The sequence below is a fragment of the Ambystoma mexicanum genome, chromosome 1p, assembly GCF_040938575.1.
Source record: "Ambystoma mexicanum isolate Mex_15411 chromosome 1p, UKY_AmexF1_1, whole genome shotgun sequence".
Lineage (NCBI taxonomy): Eukaryota > Metazoa > Chordata > Amphibia > Caudata > Ambystomatidae > Ambystoma > Ambystoma mexicanum.
In genome coordinates, this window is record NC_090921.1 from 177,998,709 (window position 1) to 178,019,425 (window position 20,717).

Below are 20,717 nucleotides of genomic sequence, written 5' to 3' on the forward strand. Positions count from 1 at the left end.
GGGAGCTGCAGGGCACAGATGGCACGAATACAGAAGCCATCCCAATGGACATGACCACAGTCCCCCACCAAGAAACGCACGCAAACACAGGCACCTGTGACCAGCAATATTCCGAGAATCACATCATTCCACCAGTCCACCTGGCTGACCGGCATCTGTTACACAAAACCCAATCCCCCGCCCCTGAGCATGACAACATTCAAACTGTCATATTGGCAGCCCCCATCCCTGACCTCACGGGCTTAGTAGGCAAACGCGCCCAGTACAGTACCACGCAACTAAACCCCGAAGCTGGAACCCAATGCAGATCTCCTCACAATACATCGCCCCCCAAATAGGCATATGCCACATCACTTGCAAAGAAAAACGCTACACGGGCCAAATCAGAATAGAAATTTTATGCACATCAAAGTCACCAAGCCCATACAGCCATCAGGCCATGAACTCCAAAACACTAATCACCATTGTGGGCTGCATCCGCATGAAATGACCAGCCACTACTTGTGTGTCGCCCTGTTCCCCCATGGTACACAGAGCCACATTCACGTACGAAAAGGCAACATGGAAGCGCACAGAACCGCAGGGCCGTCCCAATGGGGAGGCACTAGTCCAGCTGAAAGGCCGAAATGTTGCTCCGAGCCACCAGTACTGCGTAAGGGCATGTGGGCCATTGGCGATCGTCCCATAAGATCGTAATGCTGCTCCACTGATTAACACGAAGCAGCAGGTGTCGGGAGTAAAACCCATCTGCAGGAGTGGCATACAGATGGCAGTGGCAAAAGGGGAGGAGATACCTGTCAACCAAAAGAAAAGAAAAAGAACAGAATGGCCATCAGAACTACATTCCAACAACTCACTTCAATGATCACACGAAATCCACAGCCATATGCATGCTAGCCCACTCCAAAGGATCATCACCACCCCAAAACCACTTGCAACTCATAAACATCTAAATCGAGGTGCAAACACCATCACAAACGAGTGTACCTGTGCATGCGTCTGTCAAAACAGAATCCATCAGATGGGAATGTTAACGTGCATGGACACAAGTGTCTGAGGGCGCGTCGAGACAGGGATGGCTCAACAAGGCCAGATAGACGATGGTCCCACTATGGCAGCCCTGCATCACATAGCGTAGGGGAGGCGGATAGATCCCAAGAAGCCCTGTACATGGCAAACTCTGTATCAAATCACCTGCCCATGCATCCATTCATCATTCCCTCATCCCGGGATCAAAACGCCTGAATAATTACTCACATAACATTAGAAACATCCATTGAGTCTGTGCGTTATGCAGCCTGCAAAATCCACAGTGCCCCAGCCCGCAATTCCAGTGTTGTGAAGTAACATGTATTTGGGAACGGCCGGCCTCATCGCCCACGTAGCTATTGCGCATCCCAAACTATTCATATCAATCATTGCTTCCTCGCCATGGGCCCTGTCTCAAGGACATTGAACAATAGAACGTTATATTTGCAGTCAGACCTGTGGGCATCTCCTCGCCGCTAGCTGGAAACCGAAAGCGCCGCCCTTCGAATTCCTCATTTGCAACATCACGTCGAAAAGGCATCTGTGGCCGTTTGAAATCACTAATTATTCCATCGAGTGCGGCTGTGTGTGAAAATGGCAACTGCCTTCACCCACAAATGGGACGCCCCGCCCGTCGTTGCAACTCGGTACAGTGATGCATGAGGGCCCACCGTTACTCGAGTACTACGTTCCACTGACCCTTCACAAGTCTGTTCGCGACTGCACAGATAGTATGTGAAACAATGGGACCACAGCAGAATGAACATATCAACCAATCTTACACGGCCATCGGGTACAAATACATGATTGCAATAGCAAGATACCATTCCCCGAATTGCAGCGTTGTGCGCGGGACGTGCTCGGCCAAAGGGGAGAGCAGTTTGCACAGGTGGAATTAATCACCACAGGTGGAGGCCATACAGCCTGAAAACACATAAATTGCACAGCCAGTCTCCTCCCACAACCACACCGAAATGCTACCGGCAGGACTCGCGATGTTGGCCCTGGTGGACCTGATAGCACTGCAAGTGCTCCAACTCCAAGAAGAAGACGAACACCAACTACAACCAGCCGCACGGAGGAGACGCAGGAGGAGGAGGAGGCCAAGGCAGGGCCAGCAAGGCCCACCAGCACAGCCACTACCACCACGCAGGCAGCCCGCAATCCCACGCCTCCGAGCACATCCGTTCAACCTCACTGATGAGCAGATCCACACCCTCTACCGTCTGGACCGGGACACCATAGCCGCCATTGTGGACATGACACAGGCTGACCTTGTCAGCATGATAGATAGCCCAACCGCCATCCCACCCCTACTGAAGGTGGTGTCTGTACTCCACTTCCTGGCCACAGGCACCTACCAGCACACAGTCGGACAGTTGCATGGCATTTCTCAGCCACTGTTCTCACGGACACTATTGCAAGTGCTCGATGCCCTCCTGCAGCACGCAGACGACTACATCTCTCTACCACGCTCGGAGCAGGAAATTACCAACACAAAAGTGGGATTCCATGCACTTGCCGGCATACCGGGTTGCATTGGTGCCATCGACTGCACCCATGTGGAATTGGTCGTCCCACATGCCATGGAGGCCCAGTACCGCAACCGAAAACAATTTCATTCCCTGAATGTACAAATGGTGTGTGACTCCAACAGGATCATTACACATTGTTGTGCCCGATTCCCTGGATCAACCCATGATTCTATGGTCTTGAGGAACTCTACAATACCACGCTACATGGAGCGACACGCAGGGAACAGATCCTGGCTACTCGGTGAGTCTCATTACATGCATGATTATGTGGGGTATGTGAATTGGCAATGACCTGGCAGGAAGGGGGGGGGGTGTGCGTACGTATCAATGGCATTCCACATCATACGTTTCTCGTCCACATACAGGTGATGCTGGATATCCACTGAAGAGATGGCTCCTCACACCAGTCCGGAACCCACGGGACCAGCATGAGGAGGACTACAACCATGCCCACTCACGTACCCGTGTAGTCATTGAACAGGCATTCGGCCTACTGAAGACTCGTTTCCGCTGCCTCAGCAGGTCTGGCGGGGCACTCCTGTACCGCCATGAGAAGGTTGCAAAGATGGTCATGGCATGTGTCATGCTCCACAACATGTGCGTACGTAGAAATGTGCCCATGCCCCCTGACGCAGAACTGCAAGCACCTGATGATGGTCATGATGAGGGTGGGGATGTGGCAGCACCTCATGGAGTCTGCGAGGCACCGGAGGCCCGTGACATTCGTCAGCATCTCATTGATGTATGCTTCTAGCACTCACGCCTGGTGGCTGATACATGGACACGGGACTCGTGGCACTGCGTGTGTCTGGGACATGCACAATATGGACTGTACGCCTATGATGGCCTAGTACACAAAGATCAATGTCCACACATCTCATTGGTTGATCGTGCACTTTTTATGGCATATGTGATGTCATGTTGAACACCCTATCGACCCGCCACCCAAGTGAGCCCAACACACCCCCTCCACCCTCCTACCTCCCCCCCGAACACCAGTGTCCAAAGATGCTCATTGTCAGTGGGCTGTCGCTATTGCAAGCCCCCTCTGCGGGTATCAGGGGCACCCCTGCCTGTGGAGCGCAGGTTCCTTCCAGATCTACGTTGGGGGCTGCCCTGGACGGAACTTGCAACGGATGATGTGTCTGCCTGCTCACGTCCATGCATGTCCCTAAGGGTTTGCGAGAGCTCAGTGAGCACACGGCGCACTGCGGCAAGTTCGGCACATATGTCTTTGGACGTCGCATGCAGTTCCCCCCTCAGGCTCTCGGTGCTTCTCTCCATTTGGACTCTCAGGCTCTCGGTGCTACTCTCCATTTGGACTCTCAGGCTCTCGGTGCTACTCTCCATTTGTGCCCTTAGCGTCTCTGTACCTCTCTCCATTTCTGCCCTAAGTGTCTCAGTTGATGTTTCTATGTCTGCCTTAGTGCCCCCACATTCATCGGCATGGTCCTTGAGGAGTGTGGCCAGTTGCTGCTGTTGTACGATTAACTGGTCGAGGGACTGTTGCCTCTGCTGGGCCATGGCCATTTGCGGGGGTGTCACAGAGGGGCTGTTGTCCTCATGTTGCCTTGCCACAGGGCTTGTGGGGGATGGCCAGTCGTCGTCTTGTGGGTGCCCCTGCGTGGTATCCTCATGTTGTACGGGATGGGACAGACAGGGGGATTGGGACAGGTCATGGATGGATCTGACTTCGACATCCCCGTTTTCTGTGTCCGAGCATGCTGCCATCAATGGGGTGTCACCTATGGTGCTGCTGCCACCAGAGGCAGTGCCTTCTGTGGCATCCATTGGGGGGACCTGTGGTGGTGGTGTTGTGGGCATGCTGGCTGCTGGGGTGCCTGTTGATGTTCCCTCCTCTGTGCTGCCACCTGATTTGTGCTGCTGCCGTGTCTTGATGCGTGCAGCTGAGGTGGAGGGTCTCTGGCCGTTGGTCTTGGCCCTCTTTGCAGGTGTGCTGGTAGGGGTGTCCTGTAGCTCGTCGTTTGGATCGGACCCTGTGGTGGAGTAAAGGAGGGCGAGGGTTATTGATGGGTCTGTGGGAATTGGAATGGCATTGTATCACATGCTTTGGGGTGGTACCTGAGGGTGATTTGGGTCGGGGCCTTGGAGGTGCTTTAATTTGTGTGTGGAGTGAGGGTGCAGTTGTTTGGCAGCCTGCAGTTAGGGTGTGCCTGCTGCACGTGTAGTGCGTGTATTAGGGGTTTTTAATTATTTATGTATTTATTGTGGGTTTTAACGTGCGCTATCAGGCCGATGTGTGTGGACGTTCTCCTGGACATGTGTTTCTGTTGCACTATGTGGACGCATGGTACTTCACATGGATGGACTGTGTGGATTTGGCATTGTTTTATCTGGCCCACCTACCTGAATCTTCGGATGTCTGCACTCCTTTCTCCATCCCTCCGACTCCCTCTATGCTCTCCATTCCGATGGTGGAGGCACAGATTTCTTCCCAGGGGGTCAACTTGATGGGTGATTCAGGACCTCCCCCGGTGGCTGTGGCAATGTTGCGGTTGGCAGAGAGTATGCTGCGGACGCGTATCCGCAGGTCGTCCCATCGCTTGCGGCATTGCTGTGGGGTGCGGGGTGCGGTCCCCACCGCACTTACCCGCTGTGCCACCAGAGCCCATATGGTCTTCTTGTTTGCAAGTGCCGTTCTGGTCATTTGCGTGGAGAAGACGACGGCAGCATTCTCCTGGAGGGTCTCTGTTAGCACGGTGAGTTCCTCACGGGAGAAGTGGACCTGCCGCTTGCGGTCGCACGCTTTCTTCGCTACTTTTCCCATTTTTCTTGGTTTCGCTAGGGTGGGTGACGGGTTGGGGTGTGTTTCAGGGTAGTGATTTTAGTGGTTGTGTGGTTTTAGTGGTTTTATAGGTGTACGGCGGGATGTTTCCCGTTCCGGGCCCATGTTTTTACTTCCGTTTCCGTATATTTCCGGTCACCGTACTTTCCGGTAGGCGCACACTGCGGTGACTGCTAAGAGGGGTGGCGGTATAGCACCTAGGGCGCCGTACGGCGGCGGTGTGGGCCGTTTTGGGGTCATTTCCGCCATCGCGGACTTTGCACTTCCGCCGTGGCGTGGTGCTCGTGCCCGATGGGTCGGAATGGGCCGCACTTTGCTCCTTCGTGCAATGGCGGAAACGCTATTTACGCTGTGGCGCTCCGGTCAGTCACTTTCCGCCAGGGTCGTAATGAGGGCCAATTGTACCGTGCCTAGACAAGAATCACAAAGTGGAACTAATACTAGGCTTGGCCTGCGTAAACTCGATTACTGCAATGGTTCTCGATATGCCAAAATACTTGATGAACCACTTGCAAAAAGTACAAAATAGACTGGTCAAGCGCATGATTGGTTTAAAAAAGTAGAGACCACGTTAATCCCACAGTGAAGTCTTTACCCTGCTGACCGGTAGCACGGAGGATACACCTAAAACCTCTTTGCCTTATCCATCCACTTGTTCGGAATAAGGGCCCAGAAAACCTCAATAAACATGTTGAGCGCCATCGGCCACCAGCACCCTCAGGTCAATTGCAGCAATGATGCTAACAATGTCCCAGACCAGAAAATGAAGATTGCTGCAAGATCTTTGGCACAGGTTATCTAAATTCTTGTGAGAGTTGATGTCAAATATTCATAACAACATTGAAAGGAGCTCTACTCCACCAACCTTTTCCTAACTAATGCTGGACGACAGCATCTGAACCTGAGAAAAGCATGATAAGCAATCATGCCTCTCCCTTCTCAATGGGCAATACGCACAATTTCCCGAGATAGCCAGATCCCTTCACTGAGAAAGGCAGCATTTTATTTCCTGTGTTTCTTTTGATGTTCCTCTCGATACCACCCCCACTCTTCTGTCTATCCTTGTGTACCTCGAAGCAATTCCTTGCATGTGACACATGTACAAATTATGATAAATAGTTGACTATGTCAGGATATGTTATGACAAAACTGGGATTATATGGGAATTGTAGAAACTGTGAGTATCCCAGAGTTATCAGAAGTTTGTATCTGGGACTACATGTTGTTTGTAGAGCCAATGCACCGACCCAACATTTGCGTAAGTACTAAGAATGCCAAGACGACAACATTTGTGCGGGTGTTAGTACCAGTGCTAACGCTGGTGCAGATGTTGTCATTGCACAAAGGCTAAGACTAGTCAATGTGGTCATTGTGCTGGGCCTAAAGTTAGACTAGCATGTGGAACGACCGAATGTATAGTATTTGCTCTGATGTGAAGACAATAATTGGGCTGGTGCTTCCACTGGTACCTATATCAAAACTAAATCCAGCCATACTTAGTCATTTCACAAGCACCAACTCTCTGTGTGTAAAGGGTTTCGCTAAACAGAGGGCCAGAGGCCGATCACTTTCTTCAGCTGGCATCCCACTTGTGGAGCAGCCTCCCCATTCCTCCTTGTCTTGAGCAGGACTTCCTCAGATTCCAGTAGCTCCTCAAGACTTTCCTTTTCACCTCCTCCTTTCTTTCTTCCCTCCTCTGCTAATATCACAGTTGCTGTGATTGGTGGCCAGGGCCCTTATGTATTCTTCGAGGAACTGGTCTCCCATATCTAATCACCCCAGACTCTGCCAACCTCGGAACACTTGCCTCAGCACCCACTGGTCGCAATCCTGTAGGCTTGCACTTTCTACCCAATTGCGCATAGCACTTACCATTCTATGCACTTCATCTGCTGCTCGCCCACGAGCACGGACATTCCAGCAGTTACCCCAACCCCACTTTCCCCTCTTCTCGCTGCACATGCACGTTCTGAATACTCACAAGGCATACTAGGTTCATCTTTATCTTCCACTCTATTCATTGTTTTCAATCCCATGTTCCCTCCCTGCTGCCCTGTGGGCACTTTGAAACAGAATTTACTTACTCTATAAGTGCCTAACAAATGCACAATAAATAAATAAATTGCAAGTTTCGTCACTGCTCCAGGACGTTAACCATTGCAACGTCGATAATGAGCCCAGTCACATGACAAGTAATGTATTTGTGCCATAATAAAGTTTCCAGAGGGTAGTGCTGTCAGAGGCCCTAACAAGACCTCTCTGCTTCCAGGTTGATGGAGGTGCATTGTGGCTGGGAGTTCAGCTTACCCCAGCCAGATTCCAACTCAATAGCAGACACTATCTGAGGCAGATATTCTACTGCTCTGTCCACCACTAGTTGCAGGCTCGCTGCCTGCCAGTTCTCTAGTTCACTTTGGAGTATTGGCCTCCATTCTTTTTGGCACCAGCATCAGAATGGAAATCTCGATGGGAGAGGGCAATTAAGAGCTAAGTCAACATAATGGAAACTGGCCATGAGGTGAGGCTTAACAGAAAGTGGGCATTATGTACAAAGGGAGCATAATATAAACTAACAATTATAGGGTAATGAGGTGCACTGGAAATTATTTCCTTTGATGCGTCAAAGAGGCATAGTGGAAACTGGCATAGATATGCTTAATAGGCATGAGGTAATTTCTTAACTGAGTATAATATAACCTGGTAATTATCTGCATAAGTGGGTTTACTATAACCTAGTAATGACATGGTAACGAGACATAATGTAAACTGGTAATGATGTAATAGCCATGTTAAATATATAGACATGAAAACAAAGAGAAAAATATAGCAAATTCGCCCGCTTTTGTGGCTGTGGACAGGGCAGGTAACAGCTCACCAGCCCAAGCCTAGGTAGTGTGATAGCTATTCGCATCCCAGGGCTCCCTCGGGTGTGCGAATAGTGATAACTTTTTTTTGTCAGGTGAGGGCCTCCGTGTGTATTGCGTGAGCCCAATCACACATCAAAAATATGAAAAACATAGATGGCCACCACCATAGTTTCCATTTCAATGGCATTGGCCCGGTGCACAGAGGGAAAGGATTGCTGTAGAGGGAAGCCCCCACACCAGTAGGTAAATTGGTGGGACGAAGAGGGAGGGAGGTTTGTGCATGATGTGGGTGCCGGGGATGGTGAGGTAGGAGAAATGGTGGCACCCAGGGAAGGGCTCAGGGTGGCTAGTAGAACACAGCTGGACACTGGCATTTCCCACTTGTGTTTCTGGCCACCTGATTAATTGAACAACTATCTGCGGATGCGAATATGTATTCATCAATATATTGAGCCCCTTATAATAGAATTGCCTCTTTGATTTTCATTTTCACACAAGCGACGTTCAGTCCCCACTCCACCACATAGGAAGCCCAAAAAATATCCTTCCTTTTACTGCTGTATTAAAATTAAAATCCATAGAGAGTCTAAATCAGAAATTCAATATTCTCCAAGGAGGGGCCTTCTAAGTAGTTATTAACCTGGAAGTAGGAAGGTTCTCCGCTAAACTGTGAACGCAACCTAGTGCACTATTTATCTGGGGTGTCATTCCTAGTTGGTTAATATTGCTTAATTATTACAAAAAATCATGTTAAATGTAGAATTTCACATGTGACTTAAATACCTTCACTTTTGTTATGGTGCTGATTCTTTAGCCTAGTTTTTATTAAGATTTTTATTTAACCCAGGTTTTGGAATGAAATGATGAGATAAATAATATTAGAAATAAATAATAACAAGGCCACATTAGTGCTTCAAAAGGGGTCCTGGGGTTAGCAGGAATCCTGAAGGCCTGTTGGTTTAAGTGCTGTTCCAAACCCTCTCGTTTCCTTCTTTTTCCAACAGCTAGGAATAAAAATGCCAATCGGAACCGGAAGGCTCTGGCTGCCCACTATGAAGGTAAGCCCAACTCTCCTGCTGCTGCACATTATGTAAATGTCATGTTGTGTAAAGTGGATTTATATAGCACCCTTATGCCAATAATGTTGGCCTCACTGTGCATGCCTCTCTAAGAAAGGAGGGCAGAGTGTGTTAGTCTGATAGCGGGAAGGCGGGATGCAGAAACCTCTGGTGTTGATGGATGCAGGTCGGACCTACCTGTTACCTGTGTGGCGATATGGAAATCTCTCTGTTGTTTGTGGTTGGCACCTGGCAGGTTAGCCATATGGCATCCCCGGATTGTGGAGTGCAAACATTGATGGCATGGTTGTTGATAGAAGATGAATAGGGTCTGAATCTGTTAAATACACTAGACCTGAAGGTCATTTGAAGGAGTGTGGGAGGTGTAAGGATGCACGATTATAGTAGTGAGGAGATAGATGAGGGATGAGCGGAATACCGCAGTAAGGGAGTGAGAGTTGTTAGGTAAGAAGTAGTACAGTCCAACTTGTGTGGGACTACACAAGACTTATCTTTGGTATTAGGTAACCGACCTTTTAATATAGGCCTGTACTACACAAGTTGGTAGTGTGACTGAGCAGCCAGGATTATCTCAAGAGGGGTAATGTGTACCGTAGAGCTGTCCAAACAAACCAGTAAATACAAGTATTCAACTAAACACTTACAGTTGTATAATAATGTATGCATTTTTTTATTCACAAAGATATTTAAAGTATTCTTTAAAAAGCACTAATTAGCTGCAACATAATTTCTCAGTTAGGAATCAATTCAAATAAAGCAGGTGAGTAATTCATTTATATGTTACACATGTGCCAGCACCCAGAGGTGATGTCATTTGAGGTCGGTCAGTATAGCATTTATATAGTATCACCTTTGCAATAATGAGTTTCTTCAGGAAGGAAGGGTTATGGTTAGACCAGAACTGACTGATAGGTTATAAAAACAGTTAGATTCTCACAGAGGGATATAGACAGTCTATTATCCCCCCAGCATTAAAGTGTTCAACATTTAAAACCTGTAAGGGAACACGCGCGGCCAAAGCCAATAGGTTCAGAAGGAGGCCTTTAGGGAGCCGGGACAGCCAAAGTCAATGGACAAAGTCAAAGTACTGATGCTCTTCTTCTTAGAAATATGTTCCTAAATAGTGTTCAAAAGAGAATTCACAGCAACTCAAGAGGGGTCACATTTAGAAAGCACAAGCTGTAAGGTAGTTGAGCTCAACTTAGTGTATGGTTAAATCACACTCCCAAAGATAGGTGGCAACCCTAATGATGATAGGTTATTTATAACGTGCTTAATACCCAGAGGTTTCTAAGCACGGACTCGGGGATTGAACCTGTGTTGCTCCGTGTCGTCCTGTTTCCAAGGCAAGCGCATTGCCCCTGAGCTATCCTCCCGAGACCACAATGGCAAAAGGATAAAATACCCCCAGCCCCACAGTACCTTGAAAATGAAGAAAGGGTTCCAGCTGGTTGCCTTCACGATGCAATGCAGTCGACCCTTGTTCCTGGTCTTTGGTCGTGGTGACGAAAGGGAGTGCGTCTGGCGTGCTCCTGCGGCAGCATTGGAGAGAGGTACTCTGCAGCAATGTATTTCCGTCGATTCAGCGGCTCTTCGTGGTTTTTAGCATCTTTTTCTCAGCACCAAAGAAGAATGAAAAGCTCTGGTTAGGATTTCCTTGATCCGTCGGTCCTGGACTCTGGTTAGGGGACTCTGGTTACGGATTTCTTGCTTCGGTAGGGCTTCTTGATGCATGAAGATCTGGTTGGATTCCGACTACGGAAGACAATGCACTCACAAGTGGTCGAGGTACCCCCGTGTATTGGGATTCTGCTGCCCTGGAAAGTCGCAGCAAGTCGGGGGTTGCGCCAAAATAGAGTTTGTCTCGAGTTTGTCTCAAGGATAGTTGGTCCCAGCAGCCTAAGGAAGGAAGTCGTCCTTTACAGGTCTTCCCAGCTGCGCGGTCCAGGAAGGTGCTACTGTCATCTTCTCACATCTTCTACTTCGGATGTTGTCCTCCAGTGGTCGACTCTGCTTCTAGTCCCAAAAACCTCACTTTTTATGTAAGTTCCCATTCATCCCCAGCCTTAGGCTGTCAATCTCACAGCAGGGGGCTGTCCTCCAGGACAGCCAGCTAGCCAGCCAATAGGAACTGGTTTCACTCATGCACACCTAGAGACAAAGGACAGGGAAGTTTCGAGACCCTCCCTCACTTCCTTCCTTTCCAGACCCACTGGAGCCTGTGTGGGCCTCAGGGCTGAAGCCTGCCAAAGGCGAGACACACAAAGGACACAAACCTGATACAAAAAACAAAGTAAAAGCCTAGAAGAAGCTAACTAAGAAGAAATGGTAAAACATTAAGACAGGCAATTTTGAGAAAATGGTCACCATTGGGTGCAGCACTGCAGCTGAGGTATCAGCCTGCAGATAAATGTCACTAGGTAGTTAAAAAGAAACCACTGCCACCAGCCATTCAAGTGAGTTAGTCTAACAAAATGTTACATGAGGAATGGGTTAAAGGAATTACTATGTAACCCCCCCAGCACTCCACATAGGGTGGTGTGTGCTTGACCCATAAAGTTAAGGTAAGTAAGATAGGGGTCATTTTACTATTCTTGGGACAGTAGTTCACCCAAGAAAATGAAGTTACACATTAAGGGAAGTCCAAGGGACTGCTCAGTGGCACTGCACAAAAGGTGCTGTGTGTCACAATGCAAAAGCAGATGCCTAAAGAGTTTACCAGACTCCACAAAACCTTGAAGAACATAGAAAATCATAGTCAGAAAAACACATGAGTGTGTGAGAAAAAGGTCCCACTCACGAGTAAAAGTTAAAAAGCCCTGAGTCCAGCAAAAAAGCTTTCAGGCTTTCTAGCCAGCTACTGTCTTCTATTTTTTTTACTGGGGAAAGCGCACTCCCAAAATGTGAAGCTTGCAAGTATTTTGACATCCAGAAAATTGGAGTGCTTCCAGATTAGTAGGATTGAATTGTATCACTTCCTGTCAGATAGACGTTTACTGAATCTCTGTGAAGAAGGCCCTCTCTCCAGCTTTTCCTTTCATCGTTCAGACCCACCAGCCTGAGGAGAACTCCATAAAAGCGGCTAGCTACTGATTCCGTGACCGTCATTCCTGTTCATTGCTCCGGTCTGAACCCGACCCTCACATCCCATCGTGCGTGGGTGGTATCTAGCCAGATGCGGTCCGAGTCAGGGAGGACATGCGTGCCTTGCTCGGGACCGGCAGAGGCCCAGAGATGAGGCACCACCCTTGAGTGCAGCCAGGCTTAAAGGCTGCAAGTTCCCAGCTGTGCACTCTTGGCTCATCAGTCGACGAGCGTTAACTTTCCCCAGTGCAAGTTATGAAAGGATAACTCTCGCTAAATAGCAAGCTCCTTCTGCAAAAGAAAGCTACCTGTAAATCTCTGCATTCAAACATATTTCTCTTTTCCCAAATAAGAAGTGGTGGGTGGGCAAATGACAGAAGCGTTGAGAATGTCAAGTCCTTCATACCTCCAGCCCTCACAGTATGTAATGTACGCAGAGAATATAAATAGGGATCTGACTTCCAATAGACCAATATACAATCCGCACTGCTGAGTGCTTCACTGGGAATTAAGCAAGATGTTATAGAGGCTGAATAGGCAGGCACACGTTCATGAGTTGCAGTGAAATTCAGAAGCTAGTGCTCAAGATCATTAGAATTTCTCCCTACAATTTTTTTATTTATACCTGCTTAAATATTTGACCTTCTTCCCACTTCTAAAATTCCAGTGGTGACTTCATCGCCAACATTCCTGCAGCAAAAAAAAACGGTTTACAGATATAAACAACAAAAATAAATAGTACAAAAATAAATGTTCCAAAACTATCTACCTTTTTTCCATTTCAAAATGTCAAAGCCATTGAACCTAATACACACCTTGTAACACTGTGTCACTGACGCCTCCTTACCTCGCCAAGCCTCGGCCCCCTACAAAGACCTACGATGTACATTGGCCCCTAACCCTTCCACATGGTGCAATTTCCTCCCTGCTGCTTTTCATCTTTTCAGCTAGAGAATGAATGCTAGAATACTGACCAATATTTTTGTGATCCTGGGCAAATCGCTTTGTCTGTTTGCTTTACTCCCAAATTTGGGAGTGTTGAGAATTCACCTGAATATCAGAATTGAGTGCAGTATGAAAAGGTTTTACATTAGCATTGTTTTAATTAAACAGAAATCTGTTTAATGCCAATGAAATATCAGACTTCCCCTGACCCCATGCAGTCTTGGGACCCTTCAAGCATGAGGCTGGTTAGTATGTGGAGAGGAAACTGTCTAGGAAAGCTAGGTGGTAAGAGGCTTGAAGTTCCAATATATAACAACCCCTGTTGCTGTCCACTGCATTATTTGGACACCAAGGATCTGGAGAATGTCAGCCAGGCCACTCTCCCATTCAGAGGCACCAGTTTGATGAGGAATCGCTCTATTTGCCTGTGTGCTAGCCCACCTCTGATCTGAAGAATTGCCCTTATTTCACCACTGAGGTCCTCTTACAGTGTTCAGTTTTGTCTGGAAATACCAGATACGCTTATGGGGTGGCCATATTCTAAACCATAGCATGCATAATTAGTGAACGGGTCATCATTAATCCTCCTCTGAATTTGTCCCTGACCCGTTGCTGGACCATATGCATTCCTATGCTGCATCCAAGGATGGAAATGCATGACTTGAGGTACTTCAGAAATACTTTATGCTTGTCACAACTTTGCTAAACTTGCTGCGATAAAGTCATCATCAAGATGGATCCCTCAGAATGCTTCATGGGTTAAGGCTAATTACTGCATGTGGTATTCCAATGACAAATAGCACCAGACTCTAACTGAGGGACTCCACCTCCTACTGCCTTTGTACACAGGTCTTGGCTTTGGTTAATGTTGAGGCACACTCTATGGATATGCACCATTGCACGGTTTTGAGCTGTGTTGGATGACCACACCTAATCAGCACATCTGTCTTTTGTTTTTGTTGCAGTCAAATCTAGGAACGACTCTCCACAGGCCCAGGCAGGTAACTATGATCACAATTCTTGTGTCTTGACAGCTCCAGGGAGGACATTGTGGGTTGAATGTATTTCCACAGAACTGTAAAACGGCCTGTACAGTTAGCAGCTTACAATCCTGCCTGACCTGGAGCCTCTACACATTGCTTTTAGGATATCTAACTATTGCTTGGCTGACTACATGCCTGCTTGCTCTACCACTTTTACCAGTGAGCAAGGGGAGGGTCATGGGAGATGGCCGCCCCCCCAACCCTGGATCCCCTCAGGGACCCAGTGTGCTGTCCAGCTGGCACCCTATTATCCGCCACTGCAACCACGTGCCACTCCTCCTGCTCTCAGTATATCACGCCTATTCTGGTAAGTGAGTGGGCTTTGTCAAGTAGTGAGTGAATTTAGGCCTTATAAATAGCTGAGCGAGGCATAGTTTTATCAGGTGATGAGCAAATCTTTTCTTTATTAAGAGCTGAGTGAACCTGGCCTTCAATGAATGTGAATATCAGCTTTATTGGGAGTAGGAGTTGAGTAAATCTTCAGATAATTATTGTGAGTGCAAGCTTTAATCAGGAGTGGGGCGAGTCAGGGCTTTGATAATTGTGAATCTGGACTTTACTAAGATCTTTGATTGATAGAAGTGAGTGAATATATGCTTTAATTATTCTGAGTCTGTGTTCTGTCAAGATCTGGGGATGTCTGTGTACTAATTTCTGTTAAATCCTCTATGTTCATTTTATGTAATACAGTAACATAGCTAATGCGTCTCAGGTTTTTTCCCATCCTAAATTCCGGTTCACAATGGAGTGTGAGGTATCGTGAGTAAGGCTCGGACCCAGAGGTATGCTGTTGATTGCTATAAACTTTGATTAAAAGAAATGGGTTGGAGACATGACTATCTTTTCCTAACTCTAGGAGGGGTTTCCGTGCCTCAGCAAAACTAACTACAGTCTCTGTGAAGATGTCCAAAGTAAAAGTCTTCCGTCCGATGTCTAAACCCCTATTCTGACCCTCACACACTTAACCTATCATAAAGTGCAAAAGGGCTGAATGTTCTCTAGCTGCCACTTGCAGCTGCAGTTCACACGCTAAACTAAAAGTTCCAAAAGGGTGTCAAAGAAATAAACAACCAAAAGTTCCAAGTTCCAGCATCATTGGACGGGTGTTCACTTTGCCTACTTTTCTCAGTTCTTTCACAGTTCACAGTCTCATAAACGCCAAGAGGGTGTTTGCCTCTTCTCAGCCTTTCCATCACTTTCATATATATGGTAAGAATTTCATATGAAGAGATTACCTTTCTTCACCTTACAATTTCTTCTTTTCAAGGGACTTGGTGCTCTTCCCTCGGGTTTAGCACATGTGCAAAGATTTTTTCTTTCTGCTCTTCTGCTCTTGTTTGCTTTCAGCACAGTGGTTTACAAGTTTAACCCAAAAATGTCAATAAAGTATTTCTGTTCTCTTGGTCTTTCAACTATAATAATTGGAAATAGTTTGCCTTGTGGAGAGATTAACCTCCTCTCATGGTAGATCTCTCTCTCTCTAAGATCAAAGCCAAAGAGAAAGAAACCCAGGAAGTTGCTCCTTCCCTGCTCGGTCTTTCAATCCTTTACATGACTTGCTTTCTTTCCTTGTGTGTATTCAGCACTGTACAGGGGTGAGTCTCTTCTTTATTTCATTTATTTGGGTGAGGGTCCCAGACTCACATGCAAGGTGCCTGATATACTCTCCTGCAGGACTTTAACAATGTTGTAACCATCTCATATGTTCATATCCTTTTCCATTTGAGTATTCAGCCACATGCTTGTCATGTTCCCACAGCTCCCCTGCTCGGGTTCTCCCTGGCTTTCCAATTACTTTCAATTGGCATGCAGTGTATGCCTCAAAGTGCCCCAATATCTCTGTGTGGGCTCACCGGTCTCTCCTGGCTGCTTCGGCATTCTCTGCGGACTGCGTGTTGCTCCGCGGTAAGCTTTGTCTTCTGGCCAGCATTGCATAGGCTCCCCAGTTGTAGCACTGCTGCGGCTCTCCCAGTAGAGCATTTCCTACTCCTTACTCCCGTGCAGAGCCTCCTCTTCCGTCTTCCGACACTGCCACAATCTCGACTACTCTCCGGTCTGCTTAGCACCCCTCCAGTTTCCCAACCATCCTTGGGTATGGTACGTCTCCATCTTCCTGGCTTGTCAGATGTTTTAAAGGTCCCGGCATTGTTCAGCTGTTCAGAACAACTAGCCTGCACTGTGTGGTTCTTGGCGGGTGTGATCTTCATAACTCTGGCCCTTTTCTTCATACCCTATACCACATACCACATACCACAGGAACAAGTATGTGTTTGTCTATGGTTTTTAACAGGAAGTTCCATATTATGATATGTCATACATAGCTGGGAAGGCAATGACTGATGACTATTATCCCGAACAAGGGGGAGATATTACATGAGACGAGGTTGGTCTCCCACCATGTGGTGCTCCCGCAGTTAGCTGCTGGTTTGGAGACAGGTAACCTCTGCCTTTCCCTGGCCACATGGGCAGTACGCTCCACCAGCGTCTAGTGGCGACTTCACCAGATTAGTCACATGAGGCATAACATATGTGAGTCTGTGCATTGATTAATGTAAATCGGTCAACGCTATGTGAGTATGGACTTTATCAAGCGTGGGTTTGAGCTTTATCAATTGCTGAGTGAGCATAGGCTTTTTTGATGATTGAGTGAGTCTGGTCTTTATCAAGAGCTAAGTGAATGTGACATTTTTGTAGGGCTGAGCCTTTTGGATCTGGGTGTCATCTGGGGTTAAGGAGACAGAATTTATCACAACTTCATAGACATCAAATCACTAAATGTCCAGGGGTAGAGGAAGTAAGATCACTTGTGTGATTACCTCACAGGAAGGGACATGTTATTTTATGTTAGTGGGAGTTAAACCACACACTGTAGTCATTTGCTTGGCCACCAAGCTCTTCATCAAGTGCTAAACTAAAAATCAATTCAGAAATGTATTGGTTGCTCTACAATTAACAGCTCAAAATGACATGGTGTGAACTCACATTAATAATCAAGGGGGATCTTCAACATGAGTTTATAAAGCTGCTGATGAAATTGTAACTTTATGTCGTGAAGTCTTATTCTTAGTTATGATCCAATCATAACCAACATAAATTATTCACAATCCAGGTTTAATTTCCAGTTTTGTCGAGCAGTTGGCAAGGGTTTTACACATACAAGGGCACTGTCAAGACTTCTGTTACCATAAAATAAATGAAGATTGAGACCCTTCATTGAAATGGACTCATTATTACTAAACATACAGCACATCAACTGCTGAGTAAATACTATTTTGATAAACAGCACAGCATATCGACCACATCGCTTATCATTTTATCCTTGATAAATTGCCTGGGCTTTGTCAGCATTATCTTAGGTTGCCAACATACAAAATGGACTCTATACGTCAAAGGGAAAGGTACAAACAAAGCAAATACTAAATGCCTTACATTTGCTGTAGCAGAGTGATGATACAACTCCAGAATGTCAAATATAATAAGTGCAGATAGTTGTTTTTGGAAACAAAAGAAAAAAAAGAGGCATTAATGATACCTTATGTCAGGCTCACTCCATATTCTTGTCTGTTAGCTTTCAAGACAACATAGGTCTGCCCAAGGAAAAGACCTGTGGGGTCTTGACAGCTAGCAATCACAAATATGTTGCATAATAAAAGTATAATTCCAGCACAAAAATACTGCATCGAAGTACAATGTAGTACATAAATAGATAACAGTTTAAATACTTCCAAAGAAGAGAACAGATAGTTATTAGTCGGTTTTTCTTGAAAGGGAATTTCATTAGTGGACATTCAATAATCAAAAGACTTTGTTTCAATGGAAATTTTGTAATCTCACCTAGTGTATGCAATGAGGTGTAAAGTCTGAAGCATAATAAAAACGAATTAGCAAATAGCATATGTGATTTACTATTACGATTACATGCTTTGGAGGGGGTATCCCTTTAGCTACATCTTTACACATTTCAGTCAGTTGCAAACCCTAAACATAGAGAAGTACTTAATGAGAGTGTTTTTGTAAACTAATTGTACACATATAAATCCAACCAGCGTTTGTCTTATCTGATTGAACGTGAGAGAAAAACCTCAACAGCAAAATGTGAATGAAGTTGATAAGTACAGATAACACATCAACAAATAAGGGAATTAATCGTCATTCAAAGTGGAAAGTGTGAGCTGAGTCCACAAAATTACATACATATTGAGGTGATATTTATTCCTTTGGACTTTTGTATGGCGCCTATACACAAGTGTTTGCAGGCGCCACCCCAAGGTGGCGGGCCCAACCTGTAGATAACAGCCTGCCACCTAAGTTAGCGGTCCGAGGTCAGTGAGGGTCCCTTAGCGAGGGTGGCAGTCCATTACCTACAGGGTGGGCCCAGCCACCAAGAGGCATATCGCCATTAGCACCCATGTAGATCACTGCACGGTGGCTCATGTTTTTTTTTATTTAGTAAAATGAAAGAAAAACATACGTTTATCGCGCGCATTAAGCAGCAAAGTGCCTTCAGCCAGAACGTCCATCTTCAAAATGAAAGAGGGGAGTGCATGGCTGAAGGCACTGTGCGATGACGTAGGGCTAGATAAAGGTCCGTTTTTATTTTTTTAATAACATTTTTAAAATCCACATCATTAGCACCCATGTAGTGATTTACACGGGGGATAATGGGAAGAGAGAGAAGAGAAGGGGAGCACCCAAGGCTAATGAAAGTGCTCGGAACGCAGGGCTTTCCTTTGTGAATACAGTCCGCGTTCCAAGCATTTTCATTGGCTACGGGCACCTCCCATGGTGCAAATGGGAAAGAGATATAGAAGGCAATAACAATCTTTGTTAATTCCCAATAAAAGATTCAAATTTGTGATTCATGTTCAGTCCAATTTCAGTGGCTCTTTTCTTTCATATCCAAATTGCTTCAGGTTTCCTTGGAGATAAACATCTGTCACTGCCCTGTATTTGAATTGGTATTTGTTCAATACCACAAAATCTAATGTCTTGCCAGGTACTCTTCTTAAATTCTGTATTCCAGTTGGTCACCATGGGATAAGTCTTAATACAGTGACTAGATTCCTATGAGAGAATTTCCAGATGCTAATGCTATCCCCAGATAATGATAATGTACATTTCACATTTAGTCTGACAGTTTATAAGGCTGGTGATATGATATGGTATAGTGCTTCAAAATTTAAAAAGCTGTGTATTATACAAAGCCTAGGTCCGCATGGTGTCCATCCCACTTTTGTAGAAACCAACCAATGTTGTACTGACCCACATGGGGAAGAAAGACACATGATTGCTGGCAATACACTTTGGCAAAATTCATCTCTTAAAGTAACTGGTTTATTATGTGACACTGTTGGACTGGCCATGATAAGTTCTTCAGATCTTGGCCGGAGCATAGAAGATGACAGTGTTTACAAAGAATCTGAAAGTGCTGATGACTGTGTTTGTTATATGTCATAATTAGCCTCCCTACACCATCATCAGTAGTCATTATTTTACCAATTTGAAGTAGGATATCTCTATTGCTTGCAAAACAGCTGATTTTGTATCTATAGTTCCTTATTTTTGCATCCTTCTGAAGTGAGTCTTTTGATCGCCAAGTTTGCTTTTCCTCAGAGATTTTGATGCCACTGCAGTTCAACACATTGAAAATAATTCATCATAAGGGATATTCCTTATGAGCTGGATTGAATGTGTGCTTCCTGCATAAAGAATTGGGGTTCTAGCCGTGTGCTTCCCGGGTAGTTGAAAGTAAATGTTGAATATCCAACCCCATTGCTTCTTCCTATTTGGTGGCAAATTTCATCATCAAACATAAAAAGTTATTGGTGAGAGTCTGCGCCAACATTCCAGTCATCATGTTGTTATGCGCTAAATCGCTGTCTGATTTGTCCAACAAAAAGCTCTTAACTGTTTTTATCCCAAATCCATGTGTAATACATGTATAGAAACGAAACACATATGACATGGCTAAGATATGTATGTTATTCTTTACCACGATGGAAAGATGGAAACATTTTCTAGAGTATCTTTCATAGATGAGGATAATAGATGTAGATGTGGTGATAGGCAGTAGTTCACATGTTAAGACATCTTCTCTCAGATCACGTCTTGAGTCAACGATTCTTTTAGATTCTTTATAAACACTGGCATCGTAAATGCTTAGACCAACATATAAAAAAAAATGTCATGGATAGACCAACAATCTCATATAACAACTGAGTTACTTTGAGAAATAAACATTTCCCAAGTTTGTTGCCAGCAGTCACATCCACACTTGGCCCCCGCGACTCAGTTCTAGATTGGTCAGTTTCTACAAATGTGGGATATGC

At 45.9% G+C, this 20,717-nt stretch overlaps 1 protein-coding gene across 4 annotated transcripts in view; it reads left to right on the forward strand.

Moving 5' to 3' along the window:
• The window catches only part of TNFSF12 (TNF superfamily member 12), a 503,302-nt gene that overhangs the window by 433,156 nt on the left and 49,429 nt on the right, over positions 1-20,717 (forward strand). The window contains exons 3-5 of one of the 4 annotated variants that reach the window (XM_069646220.1): positions 9,242-9,295; positions 14,311-14,346; positions 14,492-14,695. In XM_069646220.1, coding sequence (XP_069502321.1) covers positions 9,242-9,295; positions 14,311-14,346; positions 14,492-14,695 — 294 coding nt within the window. The remainder of the gene's footprint in view (positions 1-9,241; positions 9,296-14,310; positions 14,347-14,491; positions 14,696-20,717) is intronic. The other 3 variants (XM_069646221.1, XM_069646222.1, XM_069646227.1) reach the window with 3 other exon arrangements.